The sequence below is a fragment of the Rutidosis leptorrhynchoides genome, chromosome 7 (assembly GCF_046630445.1).
Source record: "Rutidosis leptorrhynchoides isolate AG116_Rl617_1_P2 chromosome 7, CSIRO_AGI_Rlap_v1, whole genome shotgun sequence".
NCBI lineage: Eukaryota > Viridiplantae > Streptophyta > Magnoliopsida > Asterales > Asteraceae > Rutidosis > Rutidosis leptorrhynchoides.
In genome coordinates, this window is record NC_092339.1 from 63,482,630 (window position 1) to 63,506,745 (window position 24,116).

Below are 24,116 nucleotides of genomic sequence, written 5' to 3' on the forward strand. Positions count from 1 at the left end.
TATATTAGTAATAATATTACTTCTAAAATAAAATATATATATAATTTGTGTTATTATTATTAATGTTAGTATTATCATTAATAATATAAATATAACTAATATTATTATTAGTTATTATTAAATGTATTAATATTATCATATCTGTATTATTATTAATATTTATTTGATATTATTATTATTATTATTATTATTATTATTATTATTATTATTATTAATTTAATATTAATTGTATCTCGATAGCAATATTAATAAATTATTAGTTTTATTATTAGTATTAATATTTTATAACATTACCAATAATAAAATTTATGAATTACATATATATACACAAAAATATAAACAGATATATATATATATATAATTACATATATATATATATACACATAATACAGATATTTGTTTATAAATGAATACGTATACAGATTTTATTTATATAAATATATGTATATATATATATATATATATAAATAAAAATTACAATTTAATATATAAATAAATGCAAAGAATCACGCTTTCTGTTCAAATCACTTTCAAGCCCGTGGAAGATTGTTTTCTGTCTTCAATTAGTACCAATCAGTGAAAAAGTATTTGAATGAATCCAAATTCTGTTGCAGGTCGTAATCTTTGTGATTACTTTTTATTATTATTATTTTTTTATATATATTTTTTTCTGATTAATTGTCCTAGACGAATCAATTGTCTATAAAACAAAGAAATTACACTGTGATATTACTCTTTTTAATCACCATTACATCTTCAATATCAATTACCAACCCATACAGCTTTTATTTAGTGGAATTAAATCAAAAGGAACGAAGAAAACAGGCACTGCCCTGTTCTTGTTTCAATTTTCAAATAGATCGATTTTTTTTACGAATTTCAAAAATGAGAAATGCAAGATTATTGTTAATCTATTATGTAAACTATCTGGAAAGTTTAGAGGTCCAAATCATTCTATCAAATTTTAATTTTGGGGTCAAAGTTGATTTTAAAAAAGTCAAACGGCTGTTCCTTCGTGAAATTTATGAATGTGCTTATGTTTTAAGTCAAATTGAGAGGTTAGAAAGTTTCTAAGAATGAATTTGAACTTATTTCATTCAGGAATCGGGATCTAAAACTTCCTAAATTTACGAGAGTGATTTAGAGTTCTTGAAGAACTTAACGAGCTGTTACAGCTCTTTTATTTTTTGTTTATGTTGTTTTAATTAATTCAAACAAACCCCTAATTGATTCTGTGTCGTTTATGGATCCTAAATTGTATATGAAACTCATTACAAAATTGGATTGATCTCTGATTGAATTTACGAAAGTTAAAGAAGATGATAACTGAAAAGGTCGATTTAAATATTAATGAGTTATGCATTAAATCAGAAAAATGGTTACAGCGGGTTGGTTAAGAGAGGTGACGGGTTAGCGAGGGGTCTCGGATTCGATCCTCAATTGGTGCATTCTTTTTACTTAAGGCTTCTAAAGGTAGATTTAAATACCAAGAATTTTTATTATTATTATCATTATCATTTTCATTATTGTTATTAATATTATCATTATCATTATTAATGTTGTGATTATTATTATTGTTATTATTATTAGATATTATTAATACTATTAGTATTATAATTATTAAATGTATTATAGCTAAGTATTATTTTTTTTTTTGAAAAGCAAGGAATATATTGAAATCAAAAGTTACAAGGATAGAGCAAGCAATAATGGCTTGCAATTAACCCGAAAATGCTTTGCAAAGATAGCAAACCGAACACGAAAACTAAAACACGAAACTAATTACAAGGTTACAATATTTTAAGATAGCAACTAGGATCGTTTATCCACGTAAGCCAATCTATTTTCGGTTTCCTCGATCTCTTGGAAATCCACTCAAACGCTTTAACTTGAATCTCGTTCAAAGCCACCGACGGAATCCAAGATTTCCCCCGAAAGACCATCTCGTTTCTATTCTTCCAAATTAGATATGTACATACCCATTCAACCGCTTGCCATATTTTTTTTCCCACCTGTGTAGAGTTACATACCCATTCAATAGCTAAGTATTATTAACATAGTTATATGTATTATTAGTTATCATTATTATTATTATTATGATAGTTATAAATAAGTATATTGTTATTATTATCATGGTTATTATTATATTTGTTTTAACAACTAATATATGTATTAACATGAGTACATAAATACTATGATTAAAATTGTTATCGGTAACCTTATTATTAACATTATTATCATTATAGTTATTAGTAAAAATAGTAGTATTATTATTATTGTTAATAAAATCACTATTTTTATAGTTATTATTATTATTAGTATACATTACTATTAAAAGTATTACTTTGATAAAAATAATCATTTTATAACTATGATTATTATTATATTAGGATGAAACAATTATTATTTTTTATTTATTAATAACAACACTATTTTATCAAAACAACTATTAGTTATATAACTCTATATTTACTACGTATAACATAACTATATTATTATTTTTGTAATAAATATTATTAAATGTAATTAATTAGATTATAAATGAAGAACATAGTTAAAATAACAATTAATTCAAGAGTAATAATATATATGTTCGATTATAATTATATATGTATTAATGAATACACAAATGGTATAGGTTCGTGAATCCGAGGCCAACCCTGCATGGTTCAATTTTGTCATATGTATTTTTACTACAAAATACATTAGGTGAGTTTCATTAATCCCTTTTTAAATGCTTTTGCAATATATATTTTTGGGACTGAGAATACATGCGCTGCTTTTATAACTGTTTTACGAAATAGACACAAGTAATCGAAACTACATTCTATGGTTGGATTATCTAATCGAATATGCCCTTTTTATTAAGTCTGGTAATCTAAGAATTAGGGAACAGACACCCTAATTGACGCGAACTTTAAAGATAGATCTATCGGGCCCAACAAGCCCCATCCAAAGTACCGGATGCTTTAGTACTTCGAAATTTATATCATGTCCGAAGGAGGATCCCGGAATGATGGGGATATTCTTATATGTATATTGTGAATGTCGGTTACCAGGTGTTCAATCCATATGAATGATATTTTTGTCTCTATGCATGGGACGTATGTTTATGAGAAATGGAAATATGAAATCTTGTGGTCTATTAAAATTATGAAAAGATTATTTATGTTAAACTAATGAACTCACCAACCTTTTGGTTGACACTTGAAAGCATGTTTATTCTCAGGTATGAAAGAAATCTTCCGCTGTGCATTTGCTCATTTTAGAGTTATTACTTGGAGTCATTCATGACATATTTCAAAAGACATTGCATTCGGGTCGTTGAGTTCATCAAGATTATTGATTAGTCAATTATAGTTTGATATATTATGAAATAGTATGCATGCCGTCAACTTTCGATGTAAATGAAAGTTTTTCTTTTAAAAACGAATGCAATGTTTGTAAAATCTATCATATAGAGGTCAAGTACCTCGCGATGTAATCAACTGTTGTGAATCGTTTATAATCGATATGGACTTCGTCCGGATGGATTAGGACGGGTCCTTTCAATAGGTACGTAACTAACATATGCTTATAAGACAACTTATGTGGTAAAAGTTGTGACATAGTGTCAAGTTGGGGTTCACAAGGGTGACAAAGCCGTTGAACGGGTCATCGCTTGCGTTATATGAAAAAACCGTAACCAAAAGACTTTTAAATACAGGTGGTGGTGAAGATTCGTGGCTTTAAACGAGATCTAACTAAAGAGTTTGGAGTGGCTTCCGTGTCGTTCTCATAATAAAATAGCCGATTGGTAGTAATGGATGTATGTATAATCCAAGATCGTGTTTATAGTGTATGTTTATTTTTGCCCTATATTTGCAGGCGTAAGTATGCTTGTGGTGTGTATTTCTCAGTGTTTCAATATGCTCTTTTCGTAGTCTCATTAACAGTGGAACTTTTCTGTAGGTTCCCTCTTAGTGCATAACAAGAGACGCGGGGTTCCCGCTACGCTGAGAATAATACGATATCACCATTTGAGTATTTATTTACACATTTAACTATATCAATAAATGTTGGTAACCTTATATATCTTAACAACAATGATAAAAAAAAAAAAAAAAAAAAAAAACATCGTTTAACACTTTCTTTTTCCATCTTTAACATTTACTCAACTCACCAAGTAGCATAGGCTCTTCCAAAAAGTATCAAACGGACTTTAAAAAAATAGTAAACAAAAAAGATCGTTTATACACAAAAGGAAAAAAGGAGTTGAAACTTTAGCTTACACTATAATAATGAGTTGAAACAAATATGTAAAAAAATGGCAAAAATAAAAAAATAAAAAAGCGTTTTGGAAAGAAAATGGTTTTAAAAAATGAGTTGAAATGAATATGTAAAAAGCGGAGGAAAAAAGTGTGTTGAAAAAAAAAAGCGTGAATAATAGTTCAGCCAATCGGATGGTTAGATTCAATTTTGACAATAGTAGATATGGTAAAAAGTGGAGAGGTAAAAAAAGCGTGAACAGTAGTTCAACCAATCACATGACTAGGTTCACTTCTTTCAACAGTAGATATGGTAAAAAGTGTGTTGAAAAAAAAAGGCGTGAACAACATTTCTGTCAATCAGATGGCTAGGTTAAAAAGTGAAGGGGTAAAAAAAAAACGTGAGGATGGGTTGTCAAAGTCAACACAGTGCTAACATGTCCCTGCCGATACACATGTTTTTGCAACAACAAAAAAAAAAAACGTGAACAGTAGCTTAGCGATTCCCACTAGGTGAGGATTTTCCAAATAATTGGATCAAAACCATTCTTACCGGGCCCAAATGATCCCTTGGTCCCACGCATGCGAAGATTGCAACAATAACAATGCAGGTTCGAATCTCGGGCCTGACATGTTGTGGGGTAATTGGTGATGGTGTTTCGCCAGACTCCAGTGGACTACCGGGGACCGCTGGATGGGTTGACAAAGTCAACACAGGGCTAACATGTCCCTGCCGATACACATGTTTTTGCAACAACGAAAAAAACGTGAACAGTAGCTTAGCTAATCAAATAGCTAGGTTGACTTCTGACAATAGCAAAATATGGTAAATGTTGTACATGTATTCCTATTTGCATGTAATAAAAGTTGACTTAAAAAAAAGCTTGAAAGTAAATTTGATAGTATATTGGATTTTCTAAACAACCTCTTAGCCCGTCTTAAGTAAAGAGAGAGATAATCACAAACATGTAAATAAAATTATTTGTCTTCATCAAGCATGAACGTTATATATGTTGTAAATTTGGTCATATGCCATCTGTATCTGTATATAATATATATGTTGTAATTTTTTTCTAATAAAAGTACTGCCTTTAAAAAAAAACAGCAGCAGCATGAGAAACTTATTACGCTTTTTTGCAACTCTTTCGTAACCACATTTCGCTCGTGTTTAGCTTTTATAAAACTTTACTCCATTGAAAACCTATTAATTAATTTCCAATCAACTATAGACTATAGATTATATTAATCAAATACTAGTCAAGTCAACGTTTTTCTTTATTCTCAGTGGCGATACTACATAAAGAGCAATGGGGTCCTATAACCCCACATGTGGGAATTTTTTTTTAATAATCTAGTGTTCAAAATGTATAGGACACCACTAAATTTAAGTATAGGACCCATATATATTCAGAATTTATAGAATTTTAAAGGTAAATGACCAATAAAATACCCTTAAAACATAATTCTTAATGGAAATTTTTTTTGGGACCCCATTGAATTTTAATCCTAAAATCACCACTGTTCGTAATCCAACTTTTACACGTGAAACTATCTTTATTGTTTGTATGGGATAGTGGGATACGTAGAAATTATGAGTTATTAAAAAGTCTTCATTCTTTATACGTGTGTAGAAAATAATTTATAAATAACAAATATGTTCAAAAGTTAATATTCATAAATATTTGTGAAGTGAATGTGTATTAATATACCTGCTAAACTAGATGAAAAGATACGATAAGTTTATAAACATTTATAAAACAGTCGTTCGAACATACTTATTGAGATCTCTAATTTTATTACTCCGTATAAATCAAATATAATGTAAGAAACTAAATATTTTACATTTATAACCATAATTTTATTACACATTTTTTTTTTTTTTTTATATAATTCAACATACCTATCACCTACAAAGGAAAGGGCATGATTGTCACAAGTTTTTTGGTAGCTTTTAGCTTGTAAGAAAAAATTGTTATCAAGCAAAAAATTGTGTTTGATTACACGAGCTTAAAACTTTTTGAGGGACTGAAAAGCTAATTAAACTAGCGTTTGAGAAAAAACTCATAATTTATTTTATCATTTTACTTTTTATTTTAACATTTTCAGCTACCATGTAAAATACTAAGATACATATAAAAAGTAAATATTTAACAACTACTAGCTAATAGTTAACAGCTAATAGCTACCGATTAAAAACTATCAGTCAAAAACTATCAGCAAAAATCTATCAGCTAACAACTAACCGCTAGTAGATATCACTCTATCAGCTATCAGCAAAAATCTATCAGCTAACAACTAACCGCTAGTAGATATCACTCTATCAGCTAACAACTATCAGCTATCAGGTAGTTTTGACAAATATACCCAAAGTAGTACCACTATATTAACCCTAATTATTAAATTACAATCAATTGTTTAAGTGTAGATCAACCTATTTACAAATATAAACCCGTTTAATCAAGTACTAAAGGATCTTTTGAGGAGGCCATCTGATCTTTAAGTTATGAGTTTAAATTCTCTTTACAATATTATTCGTGTAAATTTATATAAGATGTTTGAGTTAAAAGATGTGTTAAGTTGGTTTTAATATCAATACACATACAAATTTCTTACAGCAACCTAACTTCTGTTTTAATATTAACCCTAATTTCTTACATAAAAGTATTAAACCAATTACGTAATTGCAGTATGCAGATAAACCTAATTACAAGTAAACCCGTTTCATTTCAATCAAATCAGACAAGAGATACGGGGCCTAGTTTTACAATTATTCACGCATTATTAGAATCTAAAACTTTGGTTAAAATGTTTACTTTGTTGGCTGTACTTGCATTACTTTATATTTATTCCATTTTAAGGATCCATCTATATCTATATTAAATTTTCTCCATACATAACGCCCATCCTCAAATCAATCAAAATCAAATTATCAAAATAACAAAAAAAATATAAACTTTTTTGTTTTTCTCATTTTCTTTACAAGCAAAAACGAACACCCCCATCTCCAATTTTCATCCCCAATTTCTTCATCTTCATTCTTGAATCTTTAAGCTGAATTGCTGGGTTATATATCATTATTATACATGCATACACAAATACATATTACAAGATTTGATTTGTCACTTTTGCTTTCTGAAATCCCAAAATTTTGAAAATTTATGGCGACCAAAAAGTTGTATGAAAATTTCTCAAAGACATTGATTGAAGAAGTGCATAAATGGGGTTGCATGAAACAAACAGGTGTAAGTTTAAGGTACATGTTGGATTTTGGGTTGGTACCATCAGACCGTAATATGATTATTGCTGCTCAATTTCTTCATAAAGAACTGCCTATAAGGATAGCTAGGCGTGCCATTGAACTTGAGTCACTTCCCTATGGTTTATCTGAAAAACCTGCTGTTCTTAAAGTATGTTCCTTTTTTCATTTTATTTTCTTAATTGGGCATATTCTGTTTCTGGGTATCATCAAGTTTTGAATTTTAAGACATCTTTGCTGTTATAATCATGCTTTTTATTTCTGGGTATCTTCAAGTTTTAATTTTTATGGCATCTTTATTGTAATTATCATGTTTTATGGCAACGGGTATCTTCAAGTTTTGATTTTTATGGCATCTTTATTGTAATTATCATGTTTTATGGCAATGGGTATCTTCAAGTTTTGATTTTTATGTCATATTTGTTATAATCATGTTTTTTTGGCTCTGGGTATCCTCAAGTTTTAATCTTTATGGCATCTTTATTGTTACAGTCATGTTTTTTTGGCTCTGGGTATCTGTTTTGGTTTAATCATATGTTTCTTGTTATAACTTATACCTAAGTTTTTCGTTATGCATTTGTTAAAAAGTCTTCGATTTGGATTTCTTTTTAGTCAATGTTGAACATGTAAATGGTCTAATTCATATCCTGATTAAGTCATGATGATATATACATTTGTTATGAAAAGTTTGAAAAAATGGTTAGTTACAAACTAGGAAGCGTTCATTCTTAATGTCATACACGTATGAAGATACTTTTATATAGTACTACATAGTAAATTATAAATGAAAGTTTGTGAATTTATATTGTGACATGGGAGTTTTCATTGTTATTGAAATTGATATTGCCAACATTGATGACAATATCAATGTTGATTTGGAAGTACTAATGTCCTATAGGTATATGCTTCAAAGTGTGCCTGACTGGATTTGTGTTATTTTTGCCTAGTTTGACATATTGACTGTTAGATTTATTAAGTCCAAGAATATTAACAATGGTCTGATTGAGTGTAATTTTTAACTGTAAGGTGCGAGATTGGTACCTAGATTCATTTCGTGACCTTAGATCATTTCCCGATATCAAGAGCATCAACGATGAAAGAGAATTTACTCAAATGATTAAGTTGATCAAGGTAAGGCATAATAACGTCGTCCCTGCTATGGCTTTAGGAGTACAACAGTTGAAAAAAACTCTTGACCCGAAGCTTGAATATGAGGATCTAGATGAAATTCAACAGTTTCTCGATCGCTTTTATATGTCAAGAATTGGAATCCGAATGCTAATCGGTCAGCATCATTATCTTTCGCACATATTATTGTGATTAGTTGCATTTAAAATGGTTATTGAACATGTTTTTCATTGGTACGCATTGGGTCAAACTTAGGTCAACATGTGGCGGTTCATGATCCCAACACCCCACCGAATTGTATCGGTATTATACACGCAAAGATGTCTCCAACACAGGTGGCAAAAGATGCAAGTGAAGATGCGCGTTCTGTTTGTCTACGAGAGTATGGTAGTGCACCAGATATAAATATCTATGGTGATCCTAGTTTCACATTCCCGTAAGTTTTCGTACTTTAATCTATTTTTATATTATTATTAATACTAACATTTATGGATTCATTTGGTTTGAACAGATACGTCCCGGCACACTTGCATCTTATGGTGTTTGAGTTGGTTAAAAACTCGTTACGTGCAGTACAAGAACAGTATATGAATACAGACAAAATTGCACCACCGATACGTATTATAGTGGCTGATGGGGAAGAAGATGTTACAATTAAGGCATGTTAACTAACTTACAATATTAGAATTCATTTGGATGAGTCGTGTGTTTTTTAATGGTGTTTGTAAAACAAAGTGTTTTTTCAAGATTTATGTAAAACAAGTAAACCCGGTGTTGTCAACACTAGGTATCAACAACAGATCATCAAAACCCGGTGTTGGCAACACCGGGTTTTGCCACATCATCAAAAACGTGAATTTGTTAAACGATTTGTAAGGTTTTGTTGAAAAAATGAAGAAAAAAAAAAAAAAAAGAAGAAGAAGTCAATTTGTTGCCACGTAGGCAAGACCTGGTGTTGCCAACACCGGGTTTTGATGATTTGCACCAGGTTTACTTGACTTACAAAAATCGTTGAAAAATTACCTTGTTCTACAAACACCCTTCAAAAACACACAATTTATTCAAAAAAATCTATAATATTAAAATAATATTCCTTTGTAAACTGATCATGTTCCATATTTTGCTAAATTTATGTGTTATTGAGTAGATTTCAGATGAAGGGGGTGGGATCGCAAGAAGCGGTTTACCGAGTATCTTTACGTATCTCTACAGTACTGCTATTAATCCGCTTTCTGATCAGTCAGATATTAGTGATGATATAGTCACGATGGCTGGTTATGGTTACGGGATTCCTATTAGCCGTTTGTATGCTCGTTATTTTGGAGGTGATCTGCAAATAATTTCCATGGAAGGCTATGGTATGTTCGTCGATAAAATTTCGTATCTATTCATAATATAATATGCCAAATGGTTGCAAGATATGGATGTGTATTGTGTTTTTGCAGGAACAGACGCGTATCTTCATTTGTCACGTTTGGGAGATTCGCAAGAACCGTTGCCTTGATTCATCGAAGGACCAAAATTTATGTGAATGCAAGTAAGATGCTATGTGGTTCAGTTACAGGAACAAAAAATGTGGAACGATATGCGTTTGGTTCCTCGTTGTACTTGACTGTTGTATTTGGAATTCGAGGAATTAGTAATGAATGCAGTTCCATTGTAGATAATGAAATGATCACCACCATTGTTATGTGACACTTTATGGTTTATAAATGATCAATGTTACTCTAGTAAGTTAACTTGTGCAAGAATTAGCTTTGATAATCATCTCTAAGATGGCCTGGTGATAAAGTGTTAGGGTTCACCCTAACTGGGGTATTGGTGGGTTAAACGGTTCCATCCTACGGGACCTGTATGATAAACGGGTCCTGTAAGTTAGACCGGCCAACCCTTTTTAAATTTACTTTTAATAACTATGAATTCCAGTAGCAATCAGTTTACAGCATGTTCTCGATTGACACTTTGACCCGTGTAGATAAATAGGTTTCGCAGATCAAGTCCTCGTTTGTGATTCTAACCCGCTAACAAAACCCGATTGACACTTTGACCCGTGTAGATAAATGAGTTTCACAGATCAAGTCCTCGTTTGTGATTCTAACCCGCCAACCAAACCCGACACGTTTCAGCTCCACTTTCTGTCAACACTCAACATTGAGTTATATTGTTGAATGTGGCAGAAAAACTCTTTTATGTGCATGGTTTCTTAATTATCATTCATTAGTACAGGAACAAAATGACAGTGATAATTTGTACCTCATCAATCTATTATTTTGTATGTACAAGAAAGGTAAAGTCAACTATATAATGGTTTCGTTAAAAACATACAGTTATATCAAGCCTTTTTTACAATGCACCTACAAAGAAAAGGCTAGTCACAAAACTCATCAACCATTACAATTTTAGCAGCAAGGTAAAACAAACAAAACCAACTAATAAAATGGCTATATCATATATATATATATTTTTTTTTATGAAAAACATTAAATACAAAGCTCAGCTTAATCACAATTGTTTGCACACCTAGATCAGCCAAGTGCTGTAACTACATAATCATCATTTATCTAGACATGTATTCATTTCTGTAAGACAAACTATATTCCAATGCGAATGGCTACAAAAATTCATGTCGTTTTTATTTAAAGAAAACCTTATATAATTCTTACCAGCCACCACAGCAGCCATGTCCATCAATAGAGTAACAAAATACCAAACATTACATTTTCCTTTATATTACTACTACTAGTTTAAACAATGCAAAACTCCACCCTGCAACTTTGCAGCGTCTAAATTCATAAAGGATCAACTTGCCCTTCTCTAAGTACTAATAAGAAAAGAAAAAAAAAAAAAAAAGGAAATAAAATAAGCGGGACCCAAATCAGGTTCAATCTGCAGCCATAAATGGATCGGTAGCCCCAAGATCAGCAACAATGGGTTCCAAACTTGTCACATCTTCATCGTCTGTAGAAAAGTAAGTTGGAAATGGAAGCATTGATATATCTGGTTTCTTGTACCACGCATCTTTTATAAAAACAAAGTTTCCCTCGTTCCCTGGTACCTATAGTAATCAAAATATATATACATTTTAATATAAGAAGAAAGAATCATACTAATAAGGAAAGATGAAATCCATGTGTGAGGTTTCAAGATGTAAAACAGTTGATAATCCAATCACGACAAAAAGCTACAAAACAGTTCATTACAGCCCCTGTTGTAAAAGTCACCTGAGTTGGCCGCAGCGTCATATTGAAGACTAGCCCGTCCCGACTCGCCCAAAAAGCCTTAAAAGTCGGTCAACTCTATCAAAGTCAAAATTTGGTATAGAATTTTATATTTTGTAAATAAAACTAGATTTTGTGCCATATATCTCTGTTTGAAAATTTTATGTTTTATGTTTGATATATTTATGCGTAATACATATATGTTTAATTTATTTATTACTAAAAGTCAACATTTTTGCCCGACTAGTGAATTTTACAACCTTGATTACAGCCTGTATTCAGCCAGATGGACGCCCAGTTATTATTTAAAACAGATACAAGTGTTAACAAGAAACGTACTTGGCCTCTGACCCACATCAAGTTCCTCGCAGGATCTATCTTATATACCCACACATTTTTCACTGTTCTCTGCTTCCCACCCATGCGACCAGGCATCTTTCTACCTTTAAATACCTAAACCAAGACATCACATATATTTATCAGCACAAAAAAGCATATATAACTTGAGCTTGACAACAATTAGTACACAACCAACATTCGTTCTGTTTTATACAAATAAACGATGAATTATAGATGGAGCTGAAGCTTATAGATGGAGTTGGAGCTTATTTTTAAAGATACAGGACAGAAGCTTATTATTTTAGAGAAAGTTTAGTAAAGTAGCCACAGCCGGAGCTTAAAGTTGTAAATTGACTGAAAAGGACAACAATAATATATTCTAAATCAATATAATAAGGGTTTTTTTTAGTAAATTTACATTTCATAAGCTCTACTTTTTTCAATAAGCTAGTTGTGAGGAGCTTATTTTTTAAGAGCTTATGAGAGCTTAATAAGCTATACTTCCCATCTACTACCAAACAAAGCTTATGGCAACAAAGTTTATGGCTTAGAGCTTATTAAAATCATAAGCTCAAGCTACTATACGCTCTCATAAACTCGTCGACCAAACACACCCAAAAACTAGAAAGCTATAGAGGCAACAGCTGCTAGCATCTATAGCTGATGAGCTAATCCTGCTATCGTATACAGAACATTAAAATGAATTGGAGGAAACATGAGCACATACCTTACCAGGAGCATCCCTTTGACCTGTAGAACCACCACTTCGATGCGACAACGATGCTCCATGAGATGCGGGCCCTCCACTGAAACCCCATCTTTTCATCACACCCTGAGTACCGTATCATATAAGAGTTGCAACTGACGTAGTACATCTCAATCTCAATACATATAAAATAAGTAGACCATGTAAATAGTAAAGATTATAAAATTTATTGATCAACATCTACCCAAAGGAAAGAAACAAATGACAACTATGTCAATATTGTGTGATTAATCAACAAAGCAGAAACATTGACATCATAAAGAATCATACATTTTCAAATTTTATAAGCCAAATTGACAGAATTAATAAATCGTATAAATCGTAAACATGCACAACACATAAGTCCAAGAGTCCATCCTTTTCTAAAACCAACTGGTGATAGAGGGACTTCTCCTTTGACTTATACGCGTACATTTATTTTTGTCCATGACCGATGTGGGATAACTTCCCAACACAAATATCAATCCAACTATAGAGAAACATTTAGGATCTGAATAAACATACAAGTATATTTATCAATTCACCTGAAAACCTTTTCCTTTTGTGATACCAGTGACGTCAACGTACTGTCCGGGGACAAAATGACGAACTCCGATCTGAGTTCCTAGCGGAAGCAGGGCATCCTCGGTGACCGGAAACTCCCTCAGTTTCCTCTTTAACGGAACACCTTGTGCTCTAAAGTGTCCCACTTCTGGTTTCGTCAAATGTTTCTCCTTTTTATGCCCGCAACCAATCTAACCACCAACAATAACAGATAACACATTTAAGCACCCACCTTCAATTCAACACTAATATTCATAGACACCGATATACATAAACACAAAGCAAATCTGTTTTGCATTTCTTTACATTTCCTTAACATTCCTAAACCTAAAAGTTTTTTTTTTTTTTTTAAATCCATATCAAACATATTTCATCAAAGGAAAATTCAATAAGTCATTGTATTTTTTTTTTTCAAATATCTGCAAAGTTTTACCCCAATTAAATAGTAAACATTATATGACATCTGCAAAGCCATCACACTAGATACCACAGCACATACACATTACAATCATTAATTGATTAATAATAATTAAATTATTTTGTATGCTACAATAATAAATTAACATAATTTACAAAAACAATAGTGTAATCAAACCTGTAAAGCAGTGATGCCTTCTTTTTCAGGAGTTTTAACTTGAGAAACAATATTTTCATCCAACCAAAGAATAGTAATCGGAACCCTAGCTCCCCATTTATCCCAAAGTGCCGTCATCCCACATTTCACAGCAATAACTCCTGTTCTTCTCGAATTGGGTGTCATTACTCGTGATTTAGCTTCAATGATTCGATTACTGACATCAATTTCATCATTATGATTGATCAATACATCTGAACTGAAGTTTCTGATGAAATAATTGGTTATTGGTGCTCTTAGGGTTTGATTAGGGTTTAATGATACATTACGGATGTATGAAATTAGACCTCGTGATACAGCGGCCATAATCTTTTTCTTTTGATATATTGATTTTAATTTTAATTTCAAATCAAAAGAGTGGAAATAAAAGTCATTGAATTTGCACAGGGTTTTCGGCTGTTTCAGGGTTGATGAACGACAGTAGGGTTTTTAGATCAAAAATAGTTTAAAAGCTGACCACCCCTTGTGGTTTATACCACGCCAACTTTAGTCCTTACCAATTACAATTACTCCATCCAACCTAAAATTATTATCTAAGTTAATTTTTAATTTTTTGAGTTGTCTATTATGTCATTGGTTGAATTAGTTATTTAAGTAAAAGAAGTTAATATAAAGAGTAATTAGTAAATTTATTTCTATATTAAATTATATATTTTCAATTATAAAAAGAATTTAATTGAAAATTAAGTAATTTTTTATTGTTATTTAAACTAACGGACAATTTTTTTATGACTATTCAATATAGTAAGATATGCATTTTTTTGGGACGGAAGAGTATTTTTTTTTATATATAATTATGCGAATAATCCCGGTGATCTATCCAAATTACATATATAGTCCTTGTTTTTTCACTGATAGTCCTCACGATTTGCAATTTTTGTATGAATAGTCCTTCCGTTCGAAATCATTAAATTATTTTGTTAAGTGTAGTCATGTTTTCGTCTTTTTATTTTTTTCTTTTCATAAACTTCATTTTCATCCCCAACGATTCACAATATCTAAATCAAACCACACCCAATTCTTATCTTCCACATAACAAATTTATGAACCCATATCTCATTTCAAATCTAGGTCTCCGAAATAGAAATTGGGGTATAAATCGCAGCAAATAAAAGAGAGCATTAACTGTGGATGACAATGATTATAGAAGACAGAAGCAGAAAATTTGAAATATAAGGGAAGATATAAAGCTCAACGACAAACCAGAAATTATAAACCATATATATCGATGCGCATGGCAATATAAAGACACGGGAGAACTAAAAAATACTATAAAACCAAGTGTATAGTAGAAGTAAATAGATTCTTCCGGCAGCAGATGAAAAAGAAGAATGACAGATATGAAGGTAAGGAGTATATCAAGAATCAAAACTGGATGGAGCATATTGACAAATACTTTAAAGTATGAGCTGAGGGAGAAAGAAGAGAAGGTGTGAGTTGTAAGAAAACGAAGGGAGTGGATTTATAGTAAAATATCCGACAGAGCAATCAAAATGGATGATCGCATTTAAAGCGGATCCTAATTTCCTTAATCAAATCCTATTACAAAGATTTTCTCCAAATCTCTTGAACTTGGAAATCAATCCTATCTACGTCAAAAGATATGACGAATCTATACCTATTCATTTCACTCTTTTGGTAATAGCTTCACTCGTACTCTTCACAAAATCAAATGGTTTTATCCATATTACTCATTGATGATAAAACCCTAATCTTCAGCTTATATGCATCATGAAAACATACTTATTGTCAGCCATGACCATCCCAATCAAATTTCGGGATGAAATTTCTTTAACGGGTAGGTACTGTGACAACCCGAAAATTTCCGATCAAATTTAAACTTTAATATTTATATATTCCCGACACGATAAGCAAAGTTTGTAAGTTGAATCTCAAGAATTTTAAACTGTGTTCATACATTCATTTAACCTCGACCAAATTACGACGATTCACGAACTATTATTTAATTGGATATGAATATGTATAGGTATATGTATATATAACAGTTTGAGAATGTTAACAAAATATTAAACGTATAATACTTTATATGAACGTATTTGTTTCAATATGATTAGCGATGGAATTAGAAGATAATATCAAATGATTGATTTATCAGATACATTAAATTATGATCACGAGTCCCTATTGAGAGGTCCACTTTGATTTAGAAAACGTTTCCTTTTTAACGATATTCGGAATAAATGGTAAAGTGATCTTCGAGTAAGGACAAAGTGTCAAGTAGCGAGAGCAAGTCAGATTGGTGGAAATTTCTGTTAAATTCCAATACATGCCTTACAATAATTGCCTCGTGACTGTTGATAAGATAAATTAATTAACCTTCATATTAGGTATTGTGAAAGTGAAATTAGGGAATATAGGTAAATTAGAAAATAGATATTGACAAGTTAAATAGATCGACGTTTTACATTAAGATGATTACATACGTTTGATTTTTCCTTAGACTTAATTCTACGAGTCATGATTAAAATAGAAATTTAAAACCTTGAAACCTGATATGATTCATATATAACATTACTTTCTTAAACGAAAACGTCTTTTCGATATAATAGACTTTTATTATTAAAAACGTCTTATGACATAACAACTTCTATTATTATAACCTTTGTAATAAAAATGATTTTTTGTATATAAAATAATTTCTATTATTAAAATGTTTTATGAAAGTTTGTATATAAATGAACTATATCAATTTTTAAACTTTAAAAATACAAATGTTAAGAAATAGTAATTCTTAATATTTAAACGATTTCTAAATATATAAGTTTGGAATGACATTAGTTTTGAAAAACTATTTATGTAAATAGTTCAAATTTATATTTCAAAATGAAAATATAAATATATATAATTTAGTCATAAAACGTCCTGATTTAAACTAATATATTTTGTCAAACAACGAGCCACTGATTTATAGAAGCAAATGACCACAACGCTCAATTTTATAAGTTACATTTTTTATAAGGTAAATTATTGATGAGTAAGTCAAATTATTAATAAGGGTACACGTCGCGTAACGTAAAAGGCTAGTTTTCTAAACGTACGAAAGTGCGTTCGAAAAACTGAAAGTGGTACATGAGTTGAGTGACAACGTACGTGTCATTTGAACAAAAATTACATTTTTACTACGCACATAAATATAATATAATATTTAATTAATTCTAAAGATTAAATATAATATATATTAAATAATATATAAATTTACGTATCATGTGTGTAATATTAGTAAAAAAAAAAAGTGTCGGCAGGCTAAATAATCGAATGTGGCCATCTTCACTTAGCCATGCGATAGCATGGCTAGGCCATTCAAACACCATGCGATCGCATGGTGTGGTTAGGTGGGAGAAATTGTCTTTAAAAGTCTATCGAAACTGGTTTCTGAATTCATTCATTACCTCTCGTACACACACATTATATTTATATTTATTATTTTTATTATTATTATTATTATTAATTATTAATATTAAGATTATTAATATTAATCTTATTGCTATTAGTATTAGTATTATTAGGAGCGATAATATTAGTATTATGCATAAAATACTACGACGAGGTTCTGCTCGCGTGTTTTCAAAACGGGTTTTATGAGCGAGATAGAGCTAAGAAAATTATGGGTTATAGCTTTGGAGGTTATGGGTATGGCTCGGGGGTTTTGCTCGTGAGTCAAACTAGTGTTTATCATCTCCGTTGCGTCTACGTACTTTCCTGCAATATTGAATCTCAATATTGATACGTGAGCAATCATAACTTAACTTTTATATACTATTAGTGTATCCCTAACTAGTGCTCGAGTATTTAGGATTATGCATGCTTGTACTTTTGATATTGCCTTTAGTTAGGTTATGTTGAATCCTAAATTAGTTACATATGCGGTTGAGATAAGGTATAAGATATGCATGTCGTTGGAAAGCTAGCGAAAAATTAAGAACTTTTCCTTTAGATATCGAATGGTTTCGATGAATGGATTTGAAGTTATAGTCAATCGAATTTTTGTATTATTATTAAAAATGATTATTATTATCGTCGTTATTATCGTCATTCTAGTTTTATCTTATTATTATTATCTTTATCAATAAAAGGGCTTATCATTAAAAATTGTTATTTTTATTATTATTACTATCGTTATTATCTTTAAAGTTATAATTAGTATTATTATTATTATTATCTAATTATTATTATTATTATTATTATTATTATTATTATTATTATTATTATTATTATTATCATTATTATTATTATTTTTATCATCATTATTATTATCATTATTAATATATATACATCATTATTTAAAAATGGTTATTGTTATTGTTATTATTATTATTATTATATTATCATTAAAATAATTATTAGTATTATCGTTAATAATGTTATAGTAATTATCATTATTAGTATTATTGTTATTAAAACTAATATTAGTAACACTTAATTTTTATGATTACTATTATTATCATTAAAATGAACACGTTATAAAAGATAATTAAAAGTTATTAAACGAATCGATTAGGAAATAATAAGTATGAGTATCATGATGAAACTAAAATATTGTAAGATATTGATTTAGATAAAATTATCGTTCTTATTATTTTATCATTACTATTATTAAAAGTATCGTTAGTATTAAAACTATCATTTTAACAAAAATTATCATTTTAAATGAAATGTTATAGTTATTACAAAATATCATTATTATTATCATTTTAAATAAAATTATTATTTTAAAGTTAATATTAAAAAGTATCGTAAATATTAAAGTTATCATAATTAGAATTATCATAATATCATAATACCATTTTTCGTAAATATAAATATTGTTATTATTATTAGTATAAAAATAATAATTATTATTAAAAAATAAAATAATTTTTACTTACTATTATCATAGATATTATTTTATCAAATAAATATGTGATACAAACATATTTTTACTATGGATAATAAAATTACTTTAATAATACCTATCATATTATTGTTATAATATTAAATGAACTCTATAAATTTTATTACTTAATATATATACAAGTATATTTTATTATATAAATTTAAATATAAAATTTATTTATTAATAAATGAATTATATTATTTACTCTAATAAATCTTTTAAAAATATTTAAAAATATAAAACGACGATATTTAAACTATATACTAATCATGTATAGATTTTTGAAAATGATTTTAAGTCAAATTGAATTTTGTTGACTTTTGCATATTAGTCTCGAGCATTAGGATTGTGATACACTATGACCTAAACTAAATTATTAGACAAATTTTGACCAACATATATATATATATATATATATATATATATATATATATATATATATATATATATATATATATATACATGTTCGTGAATCCGATGCCAACCTTGCACTTGTTCAATGACGTTATATGTATTTTTACTACGAAATACAGTATGGTGAGTTTCATTTGCCTTTTTACCCTTTATATTTTTGGGCTGAGAATACATGTGCAATTTTTATAAATGTTCTATGAAATAGACACAAGTAATTGAAACTACATTATATGGGTGAATGATCGAAGCCGAATATGCCCCTTTTGCTTGGTAACCTAAGAATTAGTAAAACGATCTACTAATTGACGCGAATCCTAAAGATAGATCTATTGGGCCTAACGAACCCCATCCATGGCTGCGGATGCTTTAGTACTTCGATGTTGTTTTTATCATGTCCGAAGGATTTCCCGGAATGATAGGGGATATTCTTATATGCATCTTGTTAATGTCGGTTACCAGGTGTTCACCATATGAATGATTTTTGTCTCTATGCATGGGACGTATATTTATGAGAATTGGAAATGAAATTCTTGTGTCTATTAAAATGATGGAAATGAATGATTTTGATAAACTAATGAACTCACCAACCTTTTGGTTGACACTTTAAAGCATGTTTATTCTCAGGTGTTAAAGAAATCTTTCGATGTGCATTTTGCTCATTTTAAAGATATTACTTGGAGTCATTCATGGCATAATTCAAAAGACATTGCATTCAAGTCGTTGAGTTCAATAGAGATTATTATTAAGTAAATGACAGATTAGGTCATTTATAGTTGGATATTATGAAATAGTATGCATACATGTCAATTTTCGATGTAAAGAGAGTTTATCTTTTAAAAATGAATGCAATGTCTGAAAAATGTATCATATAGAGGTCAAATACCTCGCGATGTAATCAACTATTAAGAATCATTTATAATGTATATGAACGGGTCCTTTCAGTTGGTATCAGAGCAGTGGTCTTAGCGAACCAGGTCTGCATTAGTGTGTCTAACTGATAAGTCGTTAGGATGCATTAGTGAGTCTGGACTTCGACCGTGTCTGCATGTCAAAAGTTTTGCTTATCATTTCTAGTCGGAAATCATCTGCTTATCATCCTTAGGAAATTACCTGCTTATCATTATTAGTCTAGACACGTCTTGCTACATTAATTGCATGAGTAGTGTATAGACAAAATTCATATCTTAGCGTATCTGCTAAATCATATCTTATCGTATCTGTTACTTTAAACTTTGCCTGACATATCCCGCAAATTCCTCCGTAATCTATGAAATCTTTTGATCTCTATATATAGATATCCTATGTAAATAGAATACCACCCGATAGCCGAAAAATCATTTTAAATCGAAAAATCCTTTATCCAATCGTACGAAATGGAATTTGTCATCAGTTCAAGTCACTCGGATTCCGAAATGAAATCTCACTCAAGCTCCGAAAGCAGTGTGACCGGAATGGATCAACCAATCAGTCATCACCTATTCTGGATGAATTGGGGATGGGTTCGTAGCCTCCTCAATCATTGGAAACAAGAAGAAGGCGATCCTTTCCATCCACCACATTGCCCTCTTGGCGAAGAACCTGAAGCACTTACCGGCGAACTTGTTCGAGATATCATTTTCTCTCTCATTTCCAGGGTATCTCGTCACGATTATTTACTACATCAAATTTTAGATTTTATTTATCCACTCGTCCAAACCGACAATCACCCCGATGTAATAGAAGAAGTCAACGAGCTTCGCGCTCGGGTAGTGGCTTTAGAGAATATGGTGCAGAGATTACAAACAGCAGCACCAGCACCAGCAGCATAACCAGTACCACCATCATCAACGCCCGCAGTACCATTACCACTTCCAACCACAACCGCGTCGTAAACCTCAACTTCATAATCTGTCCCACAAGCATCAACGTCATACGCACCATAGATACCAAGGAGTACCAACAACAATAACTGACAAAGTATTAACTCATAACTTCATTGGAGAAACATTCTGCGGCGATTATGTAATCTCTAAAGTCTTAGAGATTATCTAATCTAGCCATAACCATAAATCAGTTAAGCGAACCAAAATGATAGAAGGAAGAGTAGAAACCCTGACAAAAATAGTGTGTGATTAACAAGTTAAACTTGTTTTACCAACAGCATCAACAGTACCGTCAACGTCACCAGCATCGTCAGTACAGTCAACATCAGAATCAACAACACCTATAACATCACAAACTCCGTCAGTTCAAGAATCACTGTGGACATCATTACGAATCAATAACGCGTATATTGTATCAACAAGTTATGAAGAATTAACTCATTCCCTCTGAAGAAATTATATATATATTATATATATATATATATATATATATATATATATATATATATATATATATATATATATATATATATATATATATATTGAAATAAAAATAAATCTTTCCTTGCTAAGCTATTGCATGTGAATCTTAACTACTCGGTTAATTCATATTACAAATATGCAATAATGTACGTCCCTCGCCCGCGACTTAACCGTCGTTAACTACAATCTCTGTCTCAATTCAACAAATTCCAATTCCTAATAAATCAAGTATATATTTGATTTTACACTTCATCATTGATGTAACCGAAACTTTTCATATAACATCATTCGTACTTTGAGAAAAACACAAGAATTTAACAAAAACCAACATCACATCCCAACAAATAACGAAGTATTGATTCATAATTTCAATATTATTGAAGAAATACTTATGTAATCTCTAAAGCCTTCAAGGGATTATTAAATTCTAGTTCCAACCGTAAATCGAATGAGTTTAATTTAGTATTAACTCATTAAAATCTATGTTACATCTGAGGAGAATATATACATATATATTTTCATAAAGACTGTAATAAAATTCTTATGTACAAAATATTAATTGTGAATTTTTTTTTAACTGGTAGGTAATACCCGAGATATATATATATATATATATATATATATATATATATATATATATATTCACAATTAATATGTTACATTCTTCGAATCAGATTAAGCAAATTATCAACTATACTTCCTACTTTCACAATAATATACATTCTTTCATAGAAATCAAAACAACCATACTCATTCAAACCCAATTACATATTGATAATGCTAAAAATGAACATATATTTCATAGCATTATCCCTCAAGAAAGATAAGCTTTTAGTTGCAATTGTTCTATTTACAAGTGATATTCGTTTAAATAATAAAAGGTGCATACAAAAGACAGATTCGACGAATTGAAGATGCAAACGACCAAAAAGCTCAAAAGTACAAAGTACAATCCAAGAGGTTCAAATTATTGATGAGAAACGTCTCAAAATTACAAGAGTACGAGCCGCAAAACCCAAAATACAAGATATTAAATTGTACGCAAGGACGTTCGAAAATCCGGAATCGGGACCAGAGTCAACTCTCAACGCTCGACACAACGGACTAAAAATTACAAGTCAACTATGCACATGAATATAATATAATATATAATTAATTCTTAAAATTATTTATATATTATATTATTATTTAAAACCGTCGGCAAGAAGCAAACAACAACATGTGAACTCTCCCAGCTGGCCATGCGATCGCATGGCCAGGAAGAAGAAAATCCATGCGATCGCATGGCCCCAATTTGAGGGTCAGGTCCTATAAATTTCGCAGTTTTGGTTGAACAAAAACACATCTTTTTCTTTCCTTTCTCTCAACGTATATATATATTTATATTGTAATTTTAATTTTAATTTTAATTTTAATAATAAGGGTATGTTAGCGAATGTTGTAAGGGTGTAAGTCAAAATTCTGTCCGTGTAACGCTACGCTATTTTTAATCATTGTAAGTTATGTTCAACCTTTTTAAATTAATGTCTCGTAACTAAGTTATTATTATGCTTATTTAAGCCGAAGTAATCGTGATGTTGGGCTAAAATATTTAAATTGGGTAATTGGGCTTTGTACCATAATTGGGGTTTGGACAAAAGAACGACACTTGTGGAAATTAGACTATGGATTATTAATGGGCTTTATATTTGTTTAATTAAATGATAGTTTGTTAATTTAATATAAAGATTTACAATTGGACGTACCTATAAATTACCATATACACTCGGTCGGACACGATGGACGGGATATTTATAAGTACTAATAATCGTTCATTTAACCGGACACGGGAATGGATTAATAGTCAATGGACTTATTAAAATAGGGGTGAATTATATACAAGGACACTTGGTGTAATTATAGTTTAAGTCCCCAATTAGTTGAAATATTTGACTTCGGATATAAGGATAATTTGACGAGGACACTCGCACTTTATATTTATGACTGATGGACTGTTATGGACAAAAACCAGACGGACATATTGAATAATCCAGGACAAAGGACAATTACCCCATGGGAATAAACTAAAATCAACACGTCAAACATCATGATTACGGAAGTTTAAATAAGCATAATTCCTTTATTTCATATTTAATTGCACTTTTAATTATCGCACTTTAATTTATTGTCATTTTAATTATCGTACTTTTTATCGCAATTTTATTTATTCTCATTTTATTTATCGCACTTTAATTTATTGCACTTTAATTATTGTTATTTACTTTACACTTTAAATTAAGTCTTTTATATATTTAATATTTTACATTAGGTTTTAACTGCGACTAAAGTTTTA

The 24,116-nt window shown here is 30.1% G+C and overlaps 2 protein-coding genes across 3 annotated transcripts; one reads left to right on the forward strand and one right to left on the reverse strand.

Moving 5' to 3' along the window:
• Positions 1-7,152: 7,152 nt before the first annotated feature.
• On the forward strand, positions 7,153-10,332 carry LOC139858072 (pyruvate dehydrogenase (acetyl-transferring) kinase, mitochondrial-like). 2 transcript variants are annotated; one of them, XR_011762804.1, is made up of 6 exons: positions 7,153-7,654; positions 8,530-8,788; positions 8,887-9,067; positions 9,143-9,290; positions 9,786-9,989; positions 10,077-10,332. XR_011762804.1 is itself a non-coding variant. In XM_071846920.1 (6 exons), the coding sequence occupies exons 1-6, from the start codon at positions 7,406-7,408 to the stop codon at positions 10,133-10,135; spliced, it is 1,107 nt and encodes a 368-aa protein (XP_071703021.1). In that variant the 5' UTR covers positions 7,158-7,405; the 3' UTR covers positions 10,136-10,332. The 2 variants fall into 2 exon arrangements, 1 of the variants encoding a protein (XP_071703021.1); XM_071846920.1 differs by having other exon boundaries at positions 7,158-7,654; positions 9,779-9,989.
• Positions 10,333-11,266: 934 nt separating this feature from the next.
• Positions 11,267-14,526, reverse strand: LOC139858130 (large ribosomal subunit protein uL3m-like). The gene is made up of 5 exons (XM_071846983.1): positions 14,093-14,526; positions 13,479-13,688; positions 12,916-13,020; positions 12,189-12,302; positions 11,267-11,686 (listed from the first exon to the last, which is right to left on the reverse strand). Exons 1-5 carry the CDS (start codon positions 14,435-14,437, stop codon positions 11,513-11,515), a joined length of 948 nt encoding a protein of 315 aa, XP_071703084.1. The 5' UTR covers positions 14,438-14,526; the 3' UTR covers positions 11,267-11,512.
• Positions 14,527-24,116: the final 9,590 nt, after the last annotated feature.